Consider the following 27,490-nt stretch of genomic DNA (forward strand, 5'->3'; position numbering starts at 1 on the left):
ACATACAAATAGTTACACAAAATATCACAAAAATTGCACACCAAGAAAAATTATTTTATTTTTGAATTTTTTGGGAGTAATTCTCATATAGGGCAAAAATCACGTGCTTACAGCTGCCCCTCTTTGCCCGAAGACACGAAGGGTTTTCGTGCAAAGATAAAGCGAGCGATTTTTGCCCATCCGAGTACTCCGTGTGAAGCATTTTTTGAAAAAGATTTGACCGAACCTTTGCTTCAAAGGTTTCCTACATATCCTGGGCTAAACAGGAATCAGGTCAATGTAGTTCGGGAAGTTTTTGGTAGCTGGGACTACCGTGGGACTGCATTGTTACTGTTGTTGCATGCTATTACTACTGCTTACCGATCTCCTTGTTACACCTTGCTTAAAAGAAAACAAGAAGCTAGGCTATACTGCAATTTTTCTTGTTGCCTTGCTTTCTTGTCTGATAACGTGTTATAATATAAAGACTGTAAAGTAAAGACAACTATAGAGAGAAACTGATATAATATTCGAATTCAAACTAATGTACATAATGAACTAAAATCTCTTCTATTTATAGAAGAAAGGAATTTACTGTGTAAGCTGCTGTCACACCTCCTTTTTCGCCCGCGCCGCCTCAAAGGGGCGCGGAGGGGAGTTTTTCCAATCAAAGGACAATCGAAACGGGATTTTATTTAAAGATTCAGAGCCGTCACTTGGGAGATTTATGGTGTACCAAGTCACCGGTTGAATCCCGAATCGAGGAAAAGAATGACTCTGTTTAACAGTCTGCGCACCAAAAATCCGGATAAGGAATTCTGTTAACCCGGGAGAAGGTATTAGGCATTCCCTAGTTCCGTGGTTCTAGCACGGTCGCTCAACTGTCATATTCGGCTTGATCATCTGATTTTATACAATTATGAACCTACGTGCAAATTTTAACTGTTTACCGATTTGTTATTATTTATTCAAAGAATTGCAACGTCGTGAGAATGCATCTCGAATTGCGCCACATAAATGTACCCGCAATTTTTGATACATTCCAACTTCATTAAGATTTGGATTTGGGTCACATAAATGTGCACCCGAGTTTAGGAAAATAATATTATTAAATACGCGCCTAAAGACTAACGCGTTGTTATTTTTTAGAAAAGCCGTAAAGTTCGCTATGCGATCTGTCTCGAAATCTAAGCATTCAAAATAACTATCCGTTGAGGTCCCCGCAATTTGTGTATTCTTGTTTGTCGAGGCTCGTCTCATTCATTATTTTTTAAAGGAATTTGCAACGTCATGGACATGCATCTCGAACCACGTCACAATCAATGCACCCGTGATTAGCGACAAATTTCGACTCCGTTGAGATTTGGATTTGGGTCACATAAATGTGCACCCGAGTTTAAGAAGATAATATTATTAAATACGCGCCTAAAGCGACTAGCGTATCATTATTTTGGGTAGGGCCGTGAAATTTGCTAAACGGCCCGTCCCGGAATCTAAGTATTTAATACATACATTTAACGAGGGGCCTGGCATTTATGTGTTTATCCGGCGAGGCTCATCTCATTTATTTTAAAAGGACAATCCTAAAGTGAATACATTTTTATTAAGTTTTCTCTAAAATAAAATCTCCAAATTAATTACATGCTTAAAAAAAAGGACGTGACTTATTAGTTATTAGTCTAAGACAAATGCAAATGGGAAATTGTAATCGAGCTTGTACAAAGGGAGATTATTTCGTTCCTTATTCTATTAGTTAATAACACTAAAGTTGAGATTATGAATAGAACACGAGATTGACACCCGGTAATATCAAAACAAACCAACTATTCTTTGATTAATTTAAACTAACATTATTAGATGACTTGAACTATTGGAATTGACTATGTATAATACAAAGCCATTTTTTACTCCTTTTACGACTTGTCGAAGAAATGCGTCAATGCTTAAAAAACCGACATTAGGCTAACATCAATCACTAACATTCGAGAATATTAGTTACTAACATTATTCACATGTTTGTGGAAATAGATTCAACAGTCCAGTTTATGCATTCCGCAGGCATTTACATGATATTAATGAATGAGATATCCTAATATACAAATCAGTAGAAATGCTAGATCAAACTTAAAGTTTCAAATCTTCATGTATATTCATGCTTATGTTTTCGGCTTACAAATGACCAAGGTTACAGTTGTGTACCTGGAAATGACAATACAAAAAGATGAAAGAGCAGTCAGCAACAGTAATAACGCAGCAAGACAACAACAACCTAACAACAACAATTCAAACCAGATTCGAGGCCAGGGAAAATTTGAAGAAAACCAAACAAGCTCAATAGAACAACCCCAAAAGTTTGTAAAAGACTAAACAACAACAACCAATATCACCACAAACAGACTCAACCACGCGTGTATTAAACCCAAAACTAAACTCGTAGGCTACTTTGTTTTTGTTTTCCCTTTTTAAACTCTCCAGCACTCTCTTAAGATTTTCAGAAAAATGTTCAACCCCTCTCCAGATTTCCAGAATGTCTTCCTTTCCAAAAATCCCCTCAAAATTAGTCCTAAGTAACTCTATTTATAACCCAAAACAGGTATGTGCAACATATTTTAATCAATCCCTTTTCCATCTTTTCATACCATTATGTTTTGTTCCCCACACTTGCATGCCTTGTTCCCCACTATATTAAACAATGAATTATTGCCCACTACCACGTGTCTTGTCCCCCACCATGTATTAAACAATGTATTCATTCCCACCATCACATGTCTTGTCCCCCACTGTATTAAACGATGAATTATTGCCCACTACCACATGTTTTGTCCCCCACTACGTATTATTTTAATATTATTAGTGCCTAGTGGACGGAGCACTCAAATTAATCAATTACTAAAACATAAAATCCCGAAAATGCCCCTGAAACTACTGAAATTACCATTCTACCCCTGAAAATACTGCAATTTACCATTTTACCCCCATCACTTTCAATCTGTACCAAAACCATATCAGCTATAACCAATTCACCTACTCACCGATCCAATTATCAAACAAACTTAACAAGACAAACAAGTAGATTTAAATCACTAAACTCAACATCAGTTGAACTCACACTAAATAAAACAACATCATAACCAAGATGAATGATTCATACTAAATCAAAAACTAAAAACCAACACATAAACACTCACATTAAATCACTTGATGAAAAACTAACGAACTTCAAACAAAAAATGAACACGAATTATCTTTAATACAAACAAAGACGTGGGTTCGAATTCAAACCAACCCATCGGAACACAAACACAATCATAGAAAGAAGAAAAAGAGCGGAAGATGAATTCACTGAACGAAAAACTAAAAGAAAAGAGAACGAAAACCTACTAGTTTGAAGTCCGGGTTCGAAACGGAACCTCGACGTACTGTTTGGTTGCTTGGTGGAGCAGCTGGTGGACGTGGAGATGGTTATGGTCATTACGTGATGGAGCTGGATGTTGGGTGGTCGAAGAAGAAGGAGATGAAGCTGGTTGTTTGGACGAGGTACTGGTGGTGGCGATGGCAGTTGAAGACGAAGCAGCGGCCATGGTCGCTGGAGGTCGACGAAGTAGCGGCCATGCCGAAGAAGAAGCAGCATCAACGTTTGGCTTGTTTTGTCGTCGGCTTGGTGGTTGCTCAGAAGCGATGGGGCTGGCTGGGGTGTTGGTCGTTGATGCAGACGAAGGAGAAGGCAGCCATGGTCATTTGGGATGAGGGGTGAAGGGGACGACGGGTAGGGAAGCTATGGACATGGTGGACGTGAGCAGGCTCTTGGTGGTCAGCTGGAGGACGATGAAGAAGTAGATGAAGGTAGCCATGGGAGGGTTTGTTTGGGGACGACGCAGCAGGGGGCGGGTGGTTGTTTTAGGGTTTGGGGGAAAATGAAACATGGGAGGGGGGTAACTTGTTTGGTTATGGGGCGGACCGGGTCTGGTTGACCCGGTAGGGTTTGGTTAAGGGGTTATTTGGTTTGGGCCTGGGGTTTAAAATTGGAGGAAGGGCCCAATCCGATTTTTTTCTTCTTTTATTGTTTTTTTTCTTCTTTTATTTTTTCTTAAACTAAAACTAAATTCTAAAAATTCTAAATTATCATATAGAACTAAATTAATTTATAAAAGTGTAAATTAACTCTCAATAACAATTAACACACAATTAAATAGCAATTACGATAAAATCACACAATTTGGACATTAAATGCTAAAAATGCAACGTACATTATTTTTATGATTTTTTGTTCTTGTAAAAACAAACTTAATTGCTCCTAATTGTAGAATTAAAGCCTAAATGCAAATGCGACATATTTTTGTATTTTTTTTATTAATTTAACAAATAAACATGCATGGACAAATACAAATAATTATCCAAAAATGCCACAAAATCCTCAAAACTGCACACAAAAGGACAATTGTTTTATTTTGAATTTTTGGGAGTAATTCTCATATAGGGCAAAAATCACGTGCTTACAGCTGCCCCTGTTTGTCCGAAAACACGAGGAGTTTTCGTGCAAAGATAAAGTGAGCGATTTTTGCCCATCCGAGTACTCCGTGTGAAGCATATTTTTGAAAAAGATTTAACCGAACTTTTGCTTCAAAGGTTTCCTACATATCCTTGGCTAGAAGGGAATCAGGTTAATGTAGTTCGGGAAGTTTTGGTAGCTGGGACTACCATGGGACTGCAATGTTACTGTTGTTGCATGTTGTTATTACTGCTTGCCGACCACCTTATTACACCGAAAACAAGAAGCTAGACTAAACTATAGTCTACGAATTACAAAATCTTATCTAGATCTTCAATCATGCTCTTGTGTCTCTTGTTGCTTTGATATCTCGGTGACTCCTCTGGTATTTCTTTACTTCTGATTTGTCTTGTATTCTCCCTTGACTGCCGATCTCGAACTGCTTATTTTCTTTTCGGGAGCTTCGCATTATTTTTCCATCGAGTCTTGGACTTCCTTCCTCTGCTGGGGATTCTTGTTATTTCCTGCTGGGGATTTCAGCTGTATTCCTCTGCTTTACTAACTTGAAATGTATTCCTCTGTTATATGGGCGGGCTCCCAACTTCAAAACTTGAAATTTAAAGACATAAATGTATTCATCTGTTATATGGGCGGGCTCCCAACTTCAAAACATGAAATTTAAATCACCATTCTGTTCTTCAGGGGGGCTCCTGACATCAACAACTTTCTTAAGTATTAACACCTCCATTCTCCAGGCGGGCTCCTGACCTCAACAATAACCTTTTGCAAAACTTCAAACTTCAATGACTCAACCTGAAAGTGTGTCTACTATGACTGGACTATTGATTTAGGAAGCGCGTCTCCTATGGTGAAAATAAACTTAGGAGGAAGTGCGTCTCCTATGGGTGAAAGCTTCAATGACTAAAACTAGGAAGTGCGCCTCCTATGACTAAACTATTGATTTAGGAAGTGCGTCTCCTATAATGAAAACAAACTTTTAGGAAGTGCATCTTCTATGGGTAAAAATAAACTTAGGAAGTGCGTCTCCTAGGGGTAAAGATAAACTTAGGAAGTGCGTCTCCTATGGGCAAAATAAACTTAGGAAGTGCGTCTCCTAGGAGTAAAATAAACTTAGGAAGTGCGTCTCGTAGGGATAAAATAAACTTAGGAAGTGCGTCTCCTAGGGGAAAGATAAACTTAGGAAGTGCGTCTCCTAGGGGTAAAATATACTTAGGAAGTACGTTTCCTATGAGTAAAAATAAACTTAAGAAGTGCGTCTCCTAGGGGTAAAGATAAACTTAGGAAGTGTGTCTCATGTGGGTAAAATAAACTTAGGAAGCGCGTCTCCTGGGGGAAAGATAAACTTAGGAAGTGCGCCTCCCAGGGGTAAAATAAACTTAGGAAGTGCGTCTCTTAGGGGAAAGATAAACTTAGGAAGGGCGTCTCCTAGGGGTAAAATAAACTTAGGAAGTGCGTCTCCTAGGGGAAAGATAAACTTAAGAAGTGCGTCTCCTAGGGGTAAAATAAACTTAGGAAGTGCGTCTCCTAGGAGAAAGATAAACTTAGGAAGTGCGTCTCCTAGGGGTAAAATAAACTTAGGAAGTGTGTCTCCTATGGGTAAAAATAAACTTAGGAAGTGCGTTTCCCAGGAGTAAAGATAAACTTAGGAAGTGTGTCTCCTATGGGTAAAATAAACTTAGGAAGTGCGTCTCCTAGGGGTGAAAATAATCTTAGGAAGTGCGTCTCCTATGGGTGAAACTTTAATGATTTTAAACTAGGAAGTGCGTCTATGAAGAAAATCTTAATTTAGGAAGTGCGTCTCCTATGCATGAAAATAAACTTAGGAAGTGCGTATCCTAGGGGTAAAAATAAACTTAGGAAGTGCGTGTCCTAAGGGTAAAAATAAACTTAGGAAGTGCGTCTCCTATGGGTAAAACTTTAATGATTTTAAACTAGGAAGTGCGTCTCTTATGAATGAAATCTTAATTTAGAAAGTGCGTCTTCTATGCGTGAAAATAAACTTAGGAAGTGCGTGTCCTAGGGGTAAAAATAAACTTAGGAAGTGCGTGTCCTAGGGGTAAAAATAAACTTAGGAAGTGCGTCTCCTATGGGTAAAACTTTAATGATTTTAAACTAGGAAGTGCGTCTCATATGCATGAAATCTTAATTTAGGAAGTGCGTCTCCTATGCATGAAAATAAACTTAGGAAGCGCGTCTCCTAGAGGTAAAAATAAACTTAGGAAGTGCGTCTCCTATGGGTAAAACTTTAATGATTTTAAACTAGGAAGTGCGTCTCCTATGCATGAAACCTTAATTTAGGAAGTGCGTCTCCTATGCATGAAAATAAACTTAGGAATTGCATCTCCTATGGGTAAAAATAAACCTAGGAAGTGCGTGTCCTAGGGGTAAAAATAAACTTAGGAAGTGCGTCTCCTATGGGTGAAACTTTAATGATTTTAAACTAGGAAGTGTGTCTCCTATGCATGAAATCTTAATTTAGGAAGTGCGTCTCCTATGCATGAAAATAAACTTAGTAAGTGCATCTCCTATGAGTAAAAATAAACTTAGGAAGTGCGTGTCCTACGGGTAAAAATAAACTTAGGAAATGCGTCTCATATGGGTGAAACTTTAATGATTTTAAACTAGGAAGTGCGTCTCCTATGCATGAAATCTTAATTTAGGAAGTGTGTCTCCTATGCATGAAAATAAACTTAGGAAGTGCATCTCCTAGGGGTAAAAATAAACTTAGGAAGTGCGTGTCCTAAGGGTAAAAATAAACTTAGGAAATGTGTCTCCTATGGGTAAAACTTTAATGATTTTAAACTAGGAAGTGTGTCTCCTATGAATGAAATTGTAATTTAGGACGTGCGTCTCCTATGCGTGAACCATTTCCTTCTTACTGAATTACCTTCTTACAGAACTGCTTTCCTTAAAAACTCGTGTTGTCTTCCCTCGAAACTGCTGGGGATAACACTGCTGGGGAATTATTTACTTACCCGTTGGGGGATAATACTACTGGGGGAATATCCTTTCTTCCCTTTTTTTCCAAAACTACTTCCTTCAAAACTTTTATTTTCTCTCAACATTGCTGGGGATAAAAATGTTATCAGCTGGGGATAACGCTGTCGAGGATAACATTGCTGGGGGATTTTTATTCCTTCAAAACTAGTGCTTCACTCTTCTGAAGGCTGCTGGGAATGACACTGGCCTTTTGCTTTTTCCGAGCACACGTTTCATCCTTTTGTTCTGTCCGCTGGGGAACAACTTCCTTCATTAAAACTTCTTATGCTGAGGGTAACACTAGTTCAAAGACCACTTCCCTTGAGACTGGTGTTATCTTTATTCTTCCCCAAATGGGTACCTAACTTCCAGAAAATTTTCTAAATGAAAGGAAACTTTTCTGCCCCAGTTTGATAATCTCCCTTGTGGCATGCATTTCCGTCATCAATGCCATTTCCTTTACCTGTTTCAAATCAAACAAAATTTGTTAGTTTAAAACGTGGTGGTTGGTTGTGATACTCCTACTGGGGATGGCTTTTCCCTTTCTCCTTCCCTGCTCTGCGTTCCATTACACTATCAAAACTTGCTTGAGATGATATTATTTGCTGGGGATGATATTCCTGCTGATCTTAGAACGACTTGCCCTGCTTTGCGTCGTTCGGCTATCTTGAAACTTGGGTGATAACTTCCAACCTTATTGTCGATTCCTTATTCCATCTGACCATGTATCTTTTCCATGATAGCTGATTCCCCTTGAGAATTTTGCAATGTTTTGCTGATAAACCACATTCTTTGTTCATTCGTGTCACTGAAAACAACCTTTTCTGCTAGGGATATTCCTCTTCTTTTGTGTCATAGCTCGGAAACTGGCATTTTCACGACCTTTTAGTCTCATATGAATTTCCCAAATCATGCTCATTGCTCTCCGCGTTGTTCTTTCTTGATTTGTCCACGGGCCTTGGCCTTGGGGTCTATAACCTTTGATTTCGGTGGGGATATCCCTCTTGACACTCGTCCATCCTTTTGTCAATCTCCTTTTGCTGGGGATATCTTTCTTGACAGTGGCCTCGTGCTTGTTCCTTCCTGACTTAGACCATTTGGATGTTCTAATCAGATCTGGTCTTGCATAATTGGAAAGCTGATGGCAGATTTTAAAGTCATTTCTCACTTGTTCTGACCAAACAGACTCTACTGGGGAATTTTCTATGAAAGGAGAAAGATAAAAAAAAAGAGGAACCGAATAAAAGACAAAGGAAAAAGATGACTCTTTAACAAGAGAAACTATAAATAAAAACCGATCAAATGCAGATACCAACTCTAATGGTCATGACATGCACATGTAGCCTATCCTCTGCCGTCAATCGTCTTTCAAGATCTTCATTTGGTGATTCCCCATCTGATTCTCAATCTTATTCGACTTGTAGTGCCCGAGGGGTTTTCACTATCAAGCCTCTCTCATTTTGGTTTTTCTCTCAGCTTTCATCGCCTTATGGTGCCCGTGAAGATCTTCACCGATAAGACTCTCTCATTTGTATTACTTTCCAGCTGGGGATTGGGGTGTTACCCATAAGACTCTCTTTTTATTTCTTTTCTGTTGGGGATCAAAGTCCTTTCTGCTGTAGATCAGAGTGTTATATTCACCGGTAAGACTCTCATTTGTCTGACTTGGCATCTTTTGAAGACTGATTAGAAGGTCTTTCTTTGGACCGTAATGTGGGATTTTGGATAGGCTAGAGAGAAAGGGTATTAAAGGCTAAAAAACAAATCAATTTGGGGTTCAAAATTACAACCTTCGGAACCATATTTGTTTACAACAAGCGCAACCCTTGCCCCAGTTTCTTGCTTGGGGATTTTTATTTTTTGTTATACTATGTTACACTATGCACACTATGACCGAGCCGTGAATCGCCTACGTATCCTCTTTGAGGAATCAGGTCAAACGTAGTTCCCAATTCCTTTATTTTTTTTTGACTTTCTTTTGTTTTTGTTATCATTTTTTTTCACTTTTGTTGTTGTTTTTGTTGCTTTCTTTTCCTTTTTTTTTTTTTCTTTTTCTTCCACGTTTGTGTTTCTAACCTTTGCTACTGATTCCGAACGGGGGGTATGAAAGAAAATAAATAAGTCTCAAAAGGGGTAATGAAGGATGAAGTGTTTAGGTAACAGAATAAAATGCCTTCGTCATTCCGGTTTTCAAAACATGCCAAGTGCAGACAACACAATTAAACAAAGATTTGTAGCCTCTTCTGATGGTGCTGGACTTGACAATTATATTCACACATTTGCTTTTTCATTTGTCATCTCTAAAGCACCGTTGGGCAACACTCTCACTCTCGACCCTCATGTCAATTTGGCGAATCCTGCCTTTAACGGTTTTCTTTATGTTTTACTTGCCCCAGTTCCACATGACTCGAGCTCCGAATAATCTCAAACCGTCTTTATTTCCTTTAAATGTTCCGATCACCTCTCAGTGGTTTTATGATTAACTTTTAAGATTAGGCCCAATCTGTGTGCGCATGTCATGTCACTAGAATCGGCGCTGAACAAAATGATAAAAGAACTAAACAAAAAGATGACTGGAAATAATAAAAGACCGGATTTTGCATTAGACTAACGGTGAAATGATTAGTTTGAATAACAAAACAAACAAAACAAACCAGAATAAAATCCCGAAACAAACCTGGACAAAACTAAACAAACTGCTATGACAAAAATGGAAAGAAGAAAGTTTGACACAAGACAATATCCAGATTACAACCTTAAGAATAATCCAGACAACAGAAATGACAACAAAATAAGCCACCAAAAGCTTCTTTCTTGCTAACCAAGGAACGAAGCGTCCTCCCACTTATCAAACCTGACATCTTAGCCACTGAGCTTCGCATCAATAATGCCAAGACCATTACCAACTTCAATATCATCAACCTCAGTCAACAAGTTCCCAATAGGATTCGAGTGCTCCCTGTCATCAGGCCTCATCCCCATAAAGTGTGCATCATGATGTGTAGGTAAAGGATTCTGCGTGATATTCTGGGTGTCATTGTCTTGGATTACAATCAGGTTTTCCTGGATCTTGTGTTTCCGGTTTACCACAGACCAACCACCTTAACTTTCTTTGCGATTCAAAACAAAACAGGTTAGAATGGACTCAGTCGGTCCTCATTATTAACAACAGCTTTTTCCTTTTTTTTTCTATCTTTTTTTTTCGATTTTTTTTTCATTTTTTTTTGTTGTGGTCGAATTTTATGGAGATTGTCTACGTATCATAACCCCGCATGAATCAGACCTTGCGTAGTTCGGACCAATGCAAGGTAAAAAAAATAATAAAACATATTTTGGAACTTTCAATTTTTCATAGCAAAACACACTTTGATTACAATGATTTAAAAAAAACTGACAAACTTAGACCGAACTAACAGACTCTGGTGAAAGATGAGATACAAACTTGAACATTAAACAACCCACATACTCTAATGAAAAGAAATTAAAAAACAGACTGACAGATTCCTTCCCCCATTTGCCACTTTTAACCAAATAGCTGTTTTTTGCAGAAGTGGCCCCTGCCCAATTTTTCATGAATTTTGAGACCGGGGAGGATCTGTTTTATGACACTTTTACAAACTTGTCTGTTCTTTTACGAAAATAGCCTTTCAACAACTGAAAGATATTCTAAGGCTATCTCGGCAAGAACGGTTTAATACATTGCCGAAGCTGGCTCGACTTATTTTGACCAACATATCCAAGCAGCATTCACTTGCCCACTGACAATTTTTTCTTCTTATTTTTTTTCTTTTAAATTAAAATAAAAGACCTAGTATTGCAAACACGACATTTCTGCGCCTCAGGGACGAAGATTTTAAGGTTGTGTGGGTCAATCGGTCAAAATCTAAAAAAGACCCAAAGGTGGCTGTTTATACAAAGTCAGCCTTCCGGCGTCCCTTTCGGGAACATTCGGCTATTTTTGACAAAAATAGCATCACCAGACTTATTTATGACTCTTTCTCTTGTTTTTCAAAATAGGAAACCCGATATAGCAAACACGACCTTTCAATGCCTTGGGGACGTAAATTTTTAATGTTGTGTGGGTCAATCGGTCAAAATCTAAAAAAATGACCCAAAGGTGGCTGTTTATGCAAAGTCAGCTTTCCGGCGTCCCTTTCGGGAACATTCGACTATTTTTTGACAAAACAGCGTCACCCGACATATTTATGACCTTTTCTTATTTTTCAAAATAGAAAACTCAATATTGCAAACACGGCCTTTCAGCGCCTCGGGGACAAAGATTTTTAAGGTTGTGTGGGTCAACTGGACCAAATCTAAAAAAATGACCCAAAAGTGGCTGTTTATGCAAAGTCAGCCTTCCAGCGTCCCTTTCGAGAACATTCGGCTATGTTTTGACAAAACAGCGTCACCCAACTTCTTTATGATGAAATTAAAATTTGACATATTTTTTGGCTATTTTAGCAAAAGGGGAGGTTGGACCCGATGATGGTTGCCTACGTATCTCACATCCGGTGAGAATCAAACCGGTGTAGTTCGGGCCGATAAAACAAACTCTTTTTTTTCTTCTTTTGAAAAACAGACTCTTTTCATTGGCAAATAAAACTATATATTTTTTTCCTTTCTCAAAAAATCGGCAGAGTTTCGCCACTATTTGGACGTTGTTTTTTTTTCCTTTTTTCTTTTTTTTTTCTCCTTTTTTTCCGGTTAGCATGCAAATCCGAAGCAAATATAACTTGAAAACCCATACTGCTATTTGGCTTTCCTTAAAAAGTTGGTCAGCATGCAAATCCGAAGCAAATAAATGCACAAGTAGAAGCAAGTAAGATGCATCAGGATGATCATTTTCATTTTTTGGTACACCTGTCCTAGACAGACCCAACCCCTGTGTTGAGCCTCCGAAGTCGAATGCACGTGATGCAAACAAACGTTCCTACTAAGGATCCGGCATGAAACTGAGTTATTCTAGGTTCATAACCTAGGTATTTGTTCTAGACTGTGTACCCGAGCGGACAACTCGAGTCGAGGAGAGGGTTACGTATCGAGAACCAAAAGGCCATACGGCTTAGTAACTTGTCCGCCCTCTTTCTTATTTCAGGTATTGACACTAACAAAATAAGGAGTCTCGACCAGCAAGCACATCCCCGGAGGTAAGAAGAGAAGAGTTTCGGCATAGTTTATATACAGTTCAGATAATATCAAAGCGGTAAAAGCAGCATTCAGCACATTAGGCCCAAACATGTAGCAAAATCAGATAAAGCCAAATATAACAATTATTCTAAGCTCGAATTCTTAAACCCTGAACCAGAGATTCTGGGTTTAAATTCCCCAGCGGAGTCGTCAGAGCTGTCACACCTCCTTTTTCGCCCGCGCCGCCTCAAAGGGGCGCGGAGGGGAGTTTTTCCAATCAAAGGACAGTCGAAACGGGATTTTATTTAAAGATTCAGAGTCTCCACTTGGGAGATTTATGGTATCCCAAGTCACCGATTGAATCCCGAATCGAGGAAAAGAATGACTCTGTTTAACAGTCTGCGCACCAGAAATCCGGATAAGGAATTCTGTTAACCCGGGAGAAGGTATTAGGCATTCCTGAGTTCCGTGGTTCTAGCACGGTCGCTCAACTGTCATATTCGGCTTGATTATCTGATTTTATACAATTATGAACCTACGTGCAAATTTTAACTGTTTACCGCTTTGTTATTATTTATTCAAAGAATTGCAACGTCGTGAGAATGCATCTCGAATTGCGCCACATAAATGTACCCGCAATTTTTGATACGTTCCAACTTCGTTGAGATTTGGATTTGGGTCACATAAATGTGCACCCGAGTTTAGGAAAATAACATTATTAAATACGCGCCTAAAGACTAACGCGTTGTTATTTTTTAGAAAAGCCGTAAATTTCGCTATGCGGCCTGTCTCGAAATCTAAGCATTCGAAATAACTATCCGTTGAGGGCCCCGCAATTTGTGTATTCTTGTTTGTCGAGGCTCGTCTCATTCATTATTTTTTAAAGGAATTTCCAACGTCATGAACATGCATCTCGAACCACGTCACAATCAATGCACCCGTGATTAGCGACACATTTTGACTCCGTTGAGATTTGGATTTGGGTCACATAAATGTGCACCCGAGTTTAAGAAGATAACATTATTAAATACGCGCCTAAAGCGACTATCGTATCATTATTTTGGGTAGGGCCGTGAAATTTGCTAAACGGCCCGTCCCGGAATCTAAGTATTTAATACATATATTTAACGAGGGCCCCGCCATTTATGTGTTTATCCAGCGAGGCTCATCTCATTTATTTTAAAAGGACAATCCTAAAGTGACTACATTTTTATTAAGTTTTCTCTAAAATAAAATCTCCAAATTAATTACATGCTTAAAAAAAGGACGTGACTTATTAGTTATTAGTCTAAGACAAATGCAAATGGGAAATTGTAATCGAGCTTGTACAAAGGGAGATTATTTCGTTCCTTATTCTATTAGTTAATAACACTAAAGTTGAGATTATGAATAGAACACGAGATTGACACCCGGTAATATCAAAACAAACCAACTATTCTTTGATTAATTTAAACTAACATTATTAGATGACTTGAACTATTGAAATTAACTATGTGTAATACAAAGCCATTTTTTACTCCTTTTACGACTTGTCGAAGAAATGCGTCAATGCTTAAAAAACCGACATTAGGGTAACATCAATCACTAACATTCGAGAATATTAGTTACTAACATTATTCACATGTTTGTAGAAATAGATTCAACAGTCCAGTTTATGCATTCCGCAGGCATTTGCATGATATTAATGAATGAGATATCCTAATATACAAATTAGTAGAAATGCTAGATCAAACTTAAAGCTTCAAATCTTTATGTATATTCATGCTTATGTTTTCGGCTTACAAATGACCAAGATTACAACTGTGTACCTGGAAATGGCAATACAAGAAGATGAAAGACCAGTCAGCAACAGTAATAACGCGACAAGACAACAGCAACCCAACAACAGCAATTCAAACCAGATTCGAGGCCCGAGAAAATTTGAAGAAAACCAAACAAGCTCAATAGAACAACCCCAAAAGTTTGTAAAAGACTAAACAACATCAACCAACATCACCACAAACAGACTCAACCACGCGTGTATTAAACCCAAAACTAAACTCGTAGACTACTTTGTTTTTGTTTTCCCTTTTTAAACTCTCCAGCACTCTCTTAAGATTTTCAGAAAAAATTTCAACCCCTCTCCAGATTTCCAGAATGTCTTCCTTTCCAAAAATCCCCTCAAAATTAGACCTAAGTGACTCTATTTATAACCCAAAACAGGTATGAGCAACATATTTTAATCAATCCCTTTTCCATCTTTTCATATCATTATGTTTTGTTCCCCACACTTGCATGCCTTGTTTCCCACTATATTAAACAATGAATTATTGCCCACTACCACATGTCTTGTCCCCCACCATGTATTAAACAATGTATTCATTCCCACCATCACATGTCTTGTCCCCCACTGTATTAAACAATGTATTCATTCCCACCATCACATGTCTTGTCCCCCACTGTATTAAACAATGAATTATTGCCCACTACCACATGTCTTGTCCCCCACTACGTATTATTTTAATATTATTAGTGCCTAGTGGACGGAGCACTCAAATTAATCAATTACTAAAACATAAAATCCCGAAAATGCCCCTGAAACTACTGAAATTACCATTCTACCCCTGAAAATACTGCAATTTACTATTTTACCCCCATCCCTTTCAATCTGTACCAAAACCATATCAGCTATAACCAATTCACCTACTCAACGATCCAATTATCAAACAAACTTAACAGGACAAACAAGTAGATTTAAATCACTAAACTCAATATCAGTTGAACTCACACTAAATAAAACAACATCATAACCCAGATGAATGATTCATACTAAATCAAAAACTAAAAGCCAACACATAAACACTCACATTAAATCACTTGATGAAAAACTAACGAACTTCAAACAAAAAATGAACACGAATTATCTTTAATACAAACAAAGACGTGGGTTCGAATTCAAACCAACCCATCGGAACACAAACACAATCATAAAAAGAAGAAAAAGAGCGGAAGATGAATTCACTGAACGAAAAACTAAAAGAAAAGAGAACGGAAACCTACTAGTTTGAAGTCCGGGTTCGAACCGGAACTTCGACGTACTGTTTGGTTGCTTGGTGGAGCAGCTGGTGGACGTGGAGATGGTTATGGTCATTACATGATGGAGCTGGATGTTGGGTGGTCGAAGAAGAAGGATATGAAGCTGGTTGTTTGGACGAGGTGCTGGTGGCGGCGATGGCAGTTGAAGACGAAGCAGCGGCCATGGTCGCTGGAGGTCGACGAAGTAGCGACCATGCCGAAGAAGAAGCTGCAGCAACGTTTGGCTTGTTTTGTCGCCGGCTTGGTGGTTTCTCAGAAGCGATGGGGCTGGCTGGGGTGTTGGTCGTCGATGCAGACGAAGGAGAAGGCAACCATGGTCGTTTGGGACGAGGGGTGAAGGGGACGACGGGTAGGGCAGCCATGGACATGGTGGACGTGAGGAGGCTCTTGGTGGTCAGCTAGAGGACGATGAAGAAGGAGATGAAGGTAGCCATGGGAAGGTTTGTTTGGGGACGACGCAACAGGGGGGCGGGTGGTTGTTATAGGGTTTGGGAAAAAATGAAAAATGAAACATGGGAAGGGGGGGGGTAACTTGTTTGGTTATGGGGCGGACCGGGTCGGGTTGACCCGGTAGGGGTTTGGTTAAGGGGTTATTTGGTTTGGGCCTGGGGTTTAAAATTGGAGGAAGGGCCCAATCCGATTTTCTTCTTCTTTTATTGTTTCTTAAACGAAAACTAAATTCTAAAAATTCTAAATTATCATATAGAACTAAATTAATTTATAAAAGTGTAAATTAACTCTCAATAACAATTAACACATAATTAAATAGCAATTACGATAAAATCACACAATTTGGACATTAAATGCTAAAAATGCAACGTACATTATTTTTATGATTTTTTGTTCTTGTAAAAACAAACTTAATTGCTCCTAATTGTAGAATTAAAGCCTAAATGCATATGAACATATTTTTGTGTTTTTTTTTTAAAATTAATTTAACAAATAAACATGCATGGACAAATACAAATAATTATCCAAAAATGCCACAAAATCCTCAAAACTGCACACAAAAGGACAATTGTTTTATTTTGAATTTTTGGGAGTAATTCTCATATAGGGCAAAAATCACGTGCTTACAGCTGCTACTATACCAGATATGGATAGTCTTCTACTGAGAGCAATGTTTATCCATAACAGAGTACTGAAAAGATAAGCTTATTATACTCGGTATGGATAATCTTCTACCGGGGATAATGTTTATCCATAATTGGGTACTGAAAGGATAAGCTTATTATACCTGGTATGGATAATCTTCTACCGGGGATAATGTTGATCCATAACTGGGTACTGAAAGGATAAGCTTATTATACCCAGTATGGATAATCTTCTACCGGGGATAATGTTTATCCATAACTGGGTACTGAAAGGATAAGCTTATTATACCCGATATGGATAATCTTCTATCGGGGATAATGTTTATCCATAACTGGGTACTGAAAGGATAAGCTTCTTTAGGAAGCTTATTTCCAATAGAGTACTAAATAGATAAACATATTTACGGTGGAGTCCCATATGGATAAGCTTATTCAGGAAGCTTATTTACAACGGAGTACTAAATGAACATCCATAATATAATATATTTATAACAAAATGATTATTATAGAGTATTCTTTTTTGTTTATTTAAATGCTCGATTCTAACATGTATGATCACCTACTTAACGTTCCTTCCGTTTCATAGTGTTTGAGGTACTTTCCTTTTTAGTTTGTTCCAAAATAAATGACACATTTCTAAATTTGGAAATGATTCAATTTTAAACTCAATTTTATCCTTTTTGCCCTTAATGAGAAGCTTTCATAGTCATACAAATGGTATGACCCCACAAACCTTTTACCCCTTAATCTTTTAAGACCACAAGTTTTAAAAGTCTTCTTCTTTTTTCTTAAACTCCGTGCCGAGTCAAACTACCTCAAACAATATGAAACAGAGGGAGTACTAATATTTGGTTAGACTTGAAAGTATATAGAAGCGGAAGTTAAATACTAGGGCCTTTCTAGTACTAACGACTCTACGAAAAATAGTAAAATGCGACAATAAACCATAAATTCAGACACTAAATGCTCCATACAAGGAGGTGATGAAAAAAAATACTTTTGATATTTCAAAAAGAAATATTCCAAAATTATGTCTAGATTCATTTTCTTACAATTATATTAATGAGCAATTATTATAGTAATTATCTTATATATATTTGTAACAGAAAATTAGCTTAATTTTGAATCGGACAAATTAAATCTAATTATTAAATGCTTATTAGTGGATAATTTAAATGTTATGTTTGAAGAAGACTTTACGTTACTTAGCAATGAATTTACCTTCTCTTAGCATTGTCGTTTCTAAGCCTTAAAATGGCCTTGTCTTTAATGTATTGGAAATTGGAAAAGCCTTTATGGTTTTAGGGCGATCTGCACAGATAGCCACTAACCGCTCATGTATTTATTTTAAAGTCAGCGTTTTAAATGTCTTTAGTCTTTAGCCACTGGTTTAATAAACTTTAACTGCTCGGACGAAAATACCCTTCTGCTCATGTCCTTAACTTAAGGACTTCAGGACTACATGTCCTTAACTTTTGAACTTGAAACTCTAAGTTCAGGACTTCAGGACTACATGTCCTTAACTTTTGAACTTGGAACTCTAAGTTCAGGACTTCAAGGTTACATGTACTTAACTTTTGAACTTGAAACTCAAACTTCAAGACCAAGCGTCCTTAACTTTTGAACTTGTAAGTCAAAGTTAAGGACCTATTGCCCTTAACTTTTGAACTTGTAACTGTAGGTTAAGTACTGCTTGTCCTTAACTTTTGAACGTGTAATTGTAAGTTGATGACTGTTTGTTCTTAACTTTTGAACTTTAAACTCAAAGTTAAGGACAGACAGTCTTTAAGTTTTGAACTTGAAACAATAACTTAAGGACTGCATGTCCTTATGTTTTGAACTTGAAACTATAAGTTAAGGACTGTCTGTCCTTAACTTTTGAACCTGAAACTCAAAGTTAAGGACAACAAGTCCTTAAGTTTTGAACTTGAAACAATAACTTAAATACTGACTGTCCTTAAGTTTTGAACTTGAAACTATAAGTTAGGGACTGTCTGTCCTTATCTTTTGAACCTGCATGTCAAATTTAAGGACTGTCTGTCCTTAACTTTTAAACCTGCATGTCAAACTTAAAGACTCATGTCCTTAACTTTTAATCTTTGAACTCAAAAGAAACAAAAACAAGGTAAGAAGAAAGAAATTATTGTACGTAATTGAGACATCTGCTCAAAAATTCAGAACTTGAAAATTTTGATGATGCAAAAGGAACTACTGTACGTATTGGTAAAAGAAATAGTGAAGCAAAATCAGAAGGATCTCGTGATGGACCTGGTTATGTCCTAGTAATTGGGGCTACTAATAGACCAGATGCTATTGACCAAGCATGGAGGAGGCCGACCGTGAAATCACCTTGGGTATTCCAGATGAAAATGCAACGCGAAAGAGAGGAAGAAAGGGTAAAATTGCCTTTTTTCTATTAGTAGTGGCTATATTTGCTGAGCATTATAATTAGTGGATAAAAATTAAAGACACCCTTAATTAGTGGCTACTACACATCATTTTTACATGGTTTTATGGATTTGAACCTGATAGTCTATCTTCTTTTAGATTATATATATACCCTTTTGTTTCATCTTGAAAAGTAAGGAAAAATCAAAGTAAAAACTTTTCTACTATTGTGTTGGGTTATTTTTGTTAAACTTTGTTGTTTCTGCTCCTAGTTTATACTAGAAGGGCTTGTTGAATCCTGGGGGATACGCCTAATTTTATATATCACTGTGTGGGCGAAATATCCTTAAGGACAGTGTCTTTGACACGCCTCAAGCTAAACCTTTTATTCTCCATAATCATCTAATTTTTCCAACACGAGGTACCGGGAAACATAATAATAGTCCACTTCTGTAGTGCTTCAAATAAATAAAAGAACAATCCACAACAGTACTCATTCCATTACAACTGCTTTAAAATGGCTCTATCTACATCTTACAATACTCATACCACTAACACAATCGCTTAAAAGAATTGCTCTATCTTGAGATTTGAATTAAAATAAGAGATCACAACAATCTTTACAGCCAACAGAAGAAGACACTGAACACAAAAACAATCAAAGAATCTGTACAAAGTATTCCAACAAGTACTAGTATATCATTTAACCACCAACCAGTCAAGGATGTCATTTCTGTTGTCACGGAAGTATATTCCTAACGTCGAAACTAATAAGACGAGGATAGCCATGATAATGTACTTGTTGTGGCGTTGCCTTGGCTGTATCTGAACCTCGGTTTCCTCTGACGTGACAACCATATTAGGCTCTTCAGTTATCGACACAGAAGACTTGCTGCCTTGATCGGTAGGTTTATCAGGTGGTAACTCGTCCACCTAAATAAAGAACCAACATTTCTATTAGAATTATAGAATGAAGTCAGTCTCTTCTTATTTTTTATCAAGTAGAATGAGATCAATCTCTTTATGCAGCAAACACAAACAATCAGGGAAACGAAAGGAACTGTCTTATTCTTGTTGCTTTTTCTGGTCTTGTAACTAATGGCAGGGGAAGATTTATAATGGAACCTTATTTTGTGACTACAGAATAATGCAGATTCACAAAACAATGTTATGGAACTATGACAGGTAAAGAAATAAGAAACTGGGGTAAAATAAGCTAGGCTCTCTGCCTTTACTATTCTGAACAAAGTAAAGTGGCAGCCAAACATGACCCCGATTAGAACAGCAGATTATGGTCATTAAAACTCGTTTAAAAGTTGAAGGAGCTTTACTCCTGTATTAATAGGTTTCTGTCACAGGAAAGACGCTGAAGAAAACAATAGACATTATCAAAATCTGTAACATGTTGCCACCACCAGAGAGTAATGACCAGATGAACACATTAAAAATGTTTGCATGGTTCGAATATTTCATCTGTGAGCACCTATCTGTAGAATTTGGTGAATCAAAGGACGATTTTAGACATTTCAGAGAGAAAAGAGAGGGAAATTATTTAACGTAGAGCAGAGACTAGTTATGATACAGGTTTCAGATGCTTTTCCTACAAATGGTTCAGATCTGCTAATCTCCCATCTTGAGAAGCAATGACCTCGGAAAGAAAAATAAGACCAGAAGAAGTTGGCAGATGATTGGACAAACATAGATTGCATGTGAACCATCACCAAAGATAGCAAATAATCAAGATTCAGCTTTTACATTTAGACGACATAGAACAAGATCACTAATCCTCAGAACCTTAATCTGCCAGGTGTTGCTAGTTATATCATATGTCTTAAGTATCCAGGCATCAAACTTTCATGGTTATAGCACATTAGACTACTTCAATCAGAGGGTTATACTATACATAGAAAGAAATTTTTTGGTTTGAGCTTGGTAGTTGTTGTGTTGAGAAGGAAAGTTTAACTTAGAGTGGATGATAATTGTCACCTGGAAGAAACTTAAGGGAAAAAAATTTCTTCACGAGCAAATAAATCTAGATAAGCTTGAATTCAGTGTGCCTTTGCAGAAGCGTCCTCGTCAGACCTCAATTCTGAGGCTAAGACTAAAAGCATATGAGGTGTCTGGTCAGGTTAAGGTCCTTAGACTTCACAGATAACGTGGCCGGGTCTGTTCATGAAAAAGAACGAAACATGCAAACAGATAGTGTCACCGGAATGTTCCTTTTTTATTTGATAACCGAGAAATCCCCGAGTGCAAGTGGTGCACAGTTTGAAACTCGGAGGATAATTGGCCCGCCCTTCTACCTTCTCTACTTAAATATCAAGCCTTTTCTCTGCAGCAGCGTAATGTGCACCTAACCCACACATCATGTGCTATGTTCTTACCACTAGACTAAAGCCCCGGGAACAATAGCACTAGAATGTTGTCAAAGAGTATAATTAAAAAAGCACATAGATACTGCATTTTCAAGAAGAAACATTCGTATAAGGGATATACAGCATGCAATAAATTATTTCAGATGATCTTCCTTCTGAACTCCAGAGATAATTCTAAGATCACATTGAACAGCAAGCAGCACCAACAGTGTCTTATTTAGCTACAGTAAGTAGGATAATGAGTGGCATATATCCGAACACAACATATTTAGGAAATGATGTATGCAATAAAACGAAATAAATACCTGGGAGCTTTCCAGTGTGGATTCTGTTTGAATTTCATGAGAACTATCTGTAGAGGTAGCGAATGTTGAGACAACTCTAGAAGATGAGAGCTCAGTATCACCACCTCCATTCACAAGTACATGTATGGACGGTTGCTTCTCTTTCGTCTCCAACTTCCTGATCAATGATTTGTTTTCCTTGGTCAAACAAAAAATCTGCCCCAAAAAAGAAAAAGAAGAAAAGAAAAGCAGTCAGTACTCAACACCGTTTCAAACTTTAAACTTCTATACAAAAAGCAACAAAAAAAAAGAAACTAAAGCACCTGTTTTTGTACTCGTTCCCTTTCTATAGCTAGCTGCATGACCAAATCCATGATAAAGCTGGTTTTGATGTTAATGTCTTTTGCACTTGCAATTTTCTCAACAGTAGCTTGATTCAAAGAAGTCTCCAACCCTTCAACTCTTGATCTTAGAAACTCTACTTCTTTGTTAAGTTCTAAATTAGCTTCGGACAACGTAATGCACTGTTCCTCCGCATGCTCAGTCTTGCTTTCAGCTTTTAAGACCTTTTGTTTTAGTTCATCGATTAAAGTTTCCATATCCCAAATGGCAGAATAAAGCATATTCTGTTGTTCTTGACTTGCTTCAGATGATGCCTTAGCATTTTGTAGCTGAATTTCTAGTTCCCTGACCTGCTTCTCGAGAATGCTGACCTTTTTAGCATTACTCTCATTACTACTCTTGTGAAAATCCAACTCTTCATGTAGTTCCAAGTTTGTCTCCGTCAAATGTGCTACCTTTTCCTCCGCATTTTCAGACTTATGTTCTGCAATATCGATGTCTTCTTTCTGAGATTCTACGACACATTCCAGTTCTTTAAGCCGCTCTTCACTTACTTCATTCAGTTCATTTGCTTTCAACAACTTAGACTCGGATTCTTTCAACTTATCTTCTAAAATCTTCAGCCTGTCCCTTAAAGAGGATACTTCAGCATTTTCAGCAGTAAGTTGTTTAATGCTGCTATTAAGGTTTTCGATGGTAATATCTTTGGCATTTACCTGTCCTATGCAATTATCAATCTTCAGTTTAAAATCGCGCTCTCGTTGAAGTGAACCATTCAAATTGAAGTTAACAATCTGTAGTCGGCTCACCATCTCTCTGGAAATTCCCATAAGTACCTCCGCTGCATTTTCCGACTCTAAAAACCTGCCCCATATAACCTCTGCACCCTCTTCCATACACAGAGCTACTTGTTCTGTTAATCGCAGCTTCAACTTTAGATCATCTTCGTTTTGTTTAAGCACAGTCAACTTCTTCTCAAGATCCAACTCTCTTTCAAGGGATTTCTCCAGCATTCTTAATGTACGTCTTTGCTCAACTGTCTGCACGTGCGGCTTCAATTCTCTTGCTGAAACATTATTAGTTTCTGATAAATCCAAACTCATCCTTTGTCTCCCTGTTAATACATGAACCAGAAAACGATATAAAGTCTTTAACACGTTAGTAAAGAAAGAAAAAACGCATTGTTGAACCTAATAAGTTTCATAACTTACATTCATTTTGGTCGAAAGCTAATGAGGTCAACTGCGACTTGGCAATCTGCATCTTCATTTCTAGGATACGCTCCTTTGATTGTCTCAATAACTCCTCAGTATCATGAAATTTGTTCTCCATTATCATATCCAAATCACTCAATTCTCTGCATGTTATCTTTTGCCTCGCACCAGTGATTAGGTCTTGAAGAGTGCCTATGAAATTGTCCAGTTGTCTTATCTCGGAGCTCAAAATGGAAGATAAGTGATCCAACACCAGTATTTTCTCAATTGAGTCGGGAGAAATGTCATCATTCTCGAAAGAAATTGTTTCAACTTCATTTTCCCAGGTCAAGATATGCATCAAAAGATTGTCAAGATTCGTCAATTTCTCATCAGAATACGCGAGGTCCAAATCTACTCTATTCAAGATTTCCATGGAACTCCTCATCTCTTCCATCTCCTTAGCTTCACTTGAGAGACTTTCGATTACTAAGGTTTCCATTGCTTGTGGATTGATAATATCAGTAGTACGTGCAGCTAATTCTTCAATTTCCATTCATCAGCACTTCCCATAGAGAAGCTGCAAATGGGAAGGGAAACATCATTACACGAAATGCAAGTACATACTAATTTCCAAAGTGCATAGACCAAGTGAATAAGTAGGAAGCTAAGAAACGAAAAGAACTTGAAGGAATGTATAGTAAAGGCAAGGTGTTTATAATTATATTTGCTAAATTGCCATCTGTATATGTCTTATACTTTAATCAGTGCCAAGGTTATTGGTCATCTATAGATGGTTTTGAGTAATTTAACAGATACCACTTTTCTTTGTATAATATGTGCTTGCTATCATGTAGACTAGTCAAGTTTCGATAGGAAAACAACAACCCAAAAGCGAAACACTGAAACCCAATAGATCATCCCAATGCTTACACATATGTACAGATACTTGAAAATTTTTACACCATTCTGAGACCTCAAATATGTCTACCATAAAAGCACGTTTTTGCATTACCTAACCCCGTAACATCTTTTATCCAAGCGAAGGAACTAATCAGTCAATTCGTTACTGCTAACATTCTGATTTTTACTCACGCTTTTATCAAACCTTCATGGCCTGGTAAAATGTTTCACAATTGTTCAGTTCCTTTCTTTCCTTTAGACCATCTTCTCACTTTCTCCTCACAGATAACTAAAGCGCTGTTGCAATTGAATACTTAACAAGGACAAAGTGCGACAGTCTGTTAGCTGTGTGCTCTTTAAGAAAATATCGGAAAGCTAAATAACCACCAAGAAGATTCAAGATGTAAAACAAAGAATTAGAGCAAGAACTACAAAGCCACTTACAACAACAACAACAACAACAACAACAACAACAACAACAAAAAACCCAATGCAATCCCACAAGTGGGGTTTGGGGAGGTAGTGTGTAAGCAAACCTTAGCCCTACCTTGTGAAGGTAGAGAGGCTGTTTACAATAGACCCTCGGCTTAAGAAACAGTAAACGAAGAAGCCACCTAATTACCTAAAATGGTAAGGATCATTAAAAAAGTTTATCCTTAGTCTCTTATAAGTAGTACTCCTATATTTCTCCACATTCTTCTTAGTTATGATTTCCTACAGTACATTAAAGTTGTAAGCAAGTAGATAACATCAAACTGCTACGACAGAACTTTTGTTCTATCTATCTATTGAACATAGATATCATATAAACACTCAACACAAGCTCCTTTACTTTGCTGCACCTCATATATTATCACAGGAAACCGAAAATAGAGAACTTCAAGAATTTATAGCATCAGAATACAGTGGCAGCATATTTTTAAGCATACAGACTTGTAAATGTTAAGAGACAACATAATTCAACTTCCTCCATGCTCAAAATCAGGAAAATTTGCAGTGCCCATCTTTTGTTTTAATGAAAGTTAAAGAAAGGCTTTTCCACAACAAAATTATAGACAAACACTAAGCAAGAAAATCTTATATCCACCAAAAACACTACAATTATACTAATACTAAAGGGCAGCCCGGTGAACTAAGCTCCCACTAGCACGGTTCAGGAAAGGGTCGGACCATGAGGGTCTATTACAGGCAGCCTTACCTGTAGAAATACAGGATATTGTTTTCACGACCTCGTGGTCACATGAAAACAACTCTACCAGTTATGCCTTTTCAACAATTATACTACTACTAAAGTAATTAATTCACAAACACTTGTCTATTATGAAAAATTAAGTCAAATTATGAAAAGAAAGCTTCAATTTTCAAGAAAGAAAATAGAATAAAGATTTGCCATACACACCTTTGTGAAGAAAATCTTATGGGGGTTCAGAGTGAATGGTCACAACATGAAGATAAAGCTACTCAAGAGTCACGTTTCATTTAATAGCTTTCCTTTTTCATAACTTGAATACAGTTAAATTTGGAAAGTGGCAAAGAATTGTGTGATCTACAAGGACTAAAGGGTCAACCCGAAGAAACTTGGTTCACGGTTGGTTGGTGGCTAAAGTATTTAACGTGGGGTCCACAACCTTCAGACCAACCAATGACATCTCGCCACGTCGGCTAAATATCAGATTGAAGCTTCATTAAATCTTGGTCACGAAATTCACCATTTGTTTCAGAAGAAACATTAATATTCTTGTACTTTGTTCATATTCTGGAATTTCTTGATTTTGTGAAGAAGTTTTGGGATTTGAAAGGAAAAGAAAAGAAAAGAAAGAGGACAGAATTTTTAGTGGAAAGGAAATGGTATGGCAGGAGCCAGGAGCGCACGTTGGAGGAGTACAAAAATCAATAATTGAGGGAGGAAGATGTTGGGGTCCAAACAATAATAACGTACAAATAACAAAATAGTGCTCAAATCCAGCTTAGAAATTGTCATTACTCTAATGTTTTATAATTTTCCAAAATTAACGTTCTTAATCATATACTTCCTTCGGTTCACGTTAAGTGACCAATTTACTTTTTTATTTTGGTTCAAAATAAGTGTCAAGTTATGTAATCAAGAAAGAATTTAATTTGTTTTTATAAAATAACCCCTATATACATATCCCTAAAAAGTTTTCTTACTCCTCACATTAAATATTTAATTAGGGGTAATTTAGTCATAATAAATATTTTTGTATAGAATTTAGTATTTTTTTAATAAGTAATAATTAAGTATTATTGTCAATGTCCTTGTCCCTGTCATAATTGAAGAGTCCACAAAATAGATCATCAAAGTATATCCCTTCTAGATCCTTATCCTAAATGAAATTAATTACCAAATTAGGAAAATGAATTTAAAAAATTGAAAGTGAAGTTTGGAAAATTTGAAATTTAGACCATAAAAATATAACTCGTCTAATCTTAGGTGGGTTGAGATGAATTTAATTTTGGGAAACTTACGCAAATGTCCCAAATAAGTCTCAACTTACCAACCTTTAGTCATTAGTCATAGATTTACCAAAACTAGCTAAACACATATAAAAATTAAAAAATCAAATAAATAAGGTTTTTTCTCTCAAAGAATCACATGCAAAAATCTCCTTCCATATTTTAAGCGTGATTAGCAACATTTGATGTAAGACGAAAAGGAAATTTCATGGATGAGATAGCAAATAAGGCGATGAAATACAAAAAAATATATACAATATTCTAAAAATCCAAGCAAAAAGGAATTTTTTCAATTGGTATAGTTGAAATTCATTGAAAACATATAAATCAGTCTTCGGAGGTGATTTGGATTGGTTTTGTATCAACTGTCGTAATTAAATTGAGTTCAAAAAATTCTTCTACGACACATGTATCACGCATGTATCTCACACACAATGATACAGGTATACATGGATATACATGTGAAACACAAATGATACACAGTGTGATACACAACATCTTTTTCGTGTTCAGTTTTTACTTCGAATTTTCAATTCAAACCACCTCAAAACTTCACCAAATCATCCCAAAACTGAGATTCAAACTCCTTAAGATGTACCTAATCTATTCTAATAACACATACTCAAAAGAAAGCAAAAATTTAACCTTTTTTGTTACAAATAATTAATTGGCTAATATTAATAATATTTTATGAATTGACCAATTTTTTAATAGCTTCGACCAATTTTGAATTGATCCTAACGAACTTATAAAAACAATTATGAAA

At 37.0% G+C, this 27,490-nt stretch overlaps 1 protein-coding gene across 2 annotated transcripts; it reads right to left on the minus strand.

The window, feature by feature from the left end:
* Positions 1-19,579: 19,579 nt before the first annotated feature.
* Positions 19,580-25,778, minus strand: LOC104246047 (WPP domain-interacting tail-anchored protein 2). 2 transcript variants are annotated; one of them, XM_009801779.2, is made up of 5 exons: positions 25,649-25,778; positions 23,365-23,926; positions 22,135-23,267; positions 21,833-22,027; positions 19,580-20,085 (listed from the first exon to the last, which is right to left on the minus strand). In XM_009801779.2, the coding sequence occupies exons 2-5, from the start codon at positions 23,900-23,902 to the stop codon at positions 19,852-19,854; spliced, it is 2,100 nt and encodes a 699-aa protein (XP_009800081.1). In that variant the 5' UTR covers positions 23,903-23,926; positions 25,649-25,778; the 3' UTR covers positions 19,580-19,851. The 2 variants fall into 2 exon arrangements, with proteins under 2 accessions (XP_009800081.1, XP_009800082.1); XM_009801780.2 differs by lacking the exon at positions 25,649-25,778 and adding an exon at positions 24,442-24,532.
* Between the last annotated feature and the right edge of the window lie 1,712 nt (positions 25,779-27,490).

This window comes from Nicotiana sylvestris, chromosome 10 (assembly GCF_000393655.2).
Source record: "Nicotiana sylvestris chromosome 10, ASM39365v2, whole genome shotgun sequence".
Classification (NCBI taxonomy): Eukaryota; Viridiplantae; Streptophyta; class Magnoliopsida; order Solanales; family Solanaceae; genus Nicotiana; species Nicotiana sylvestris.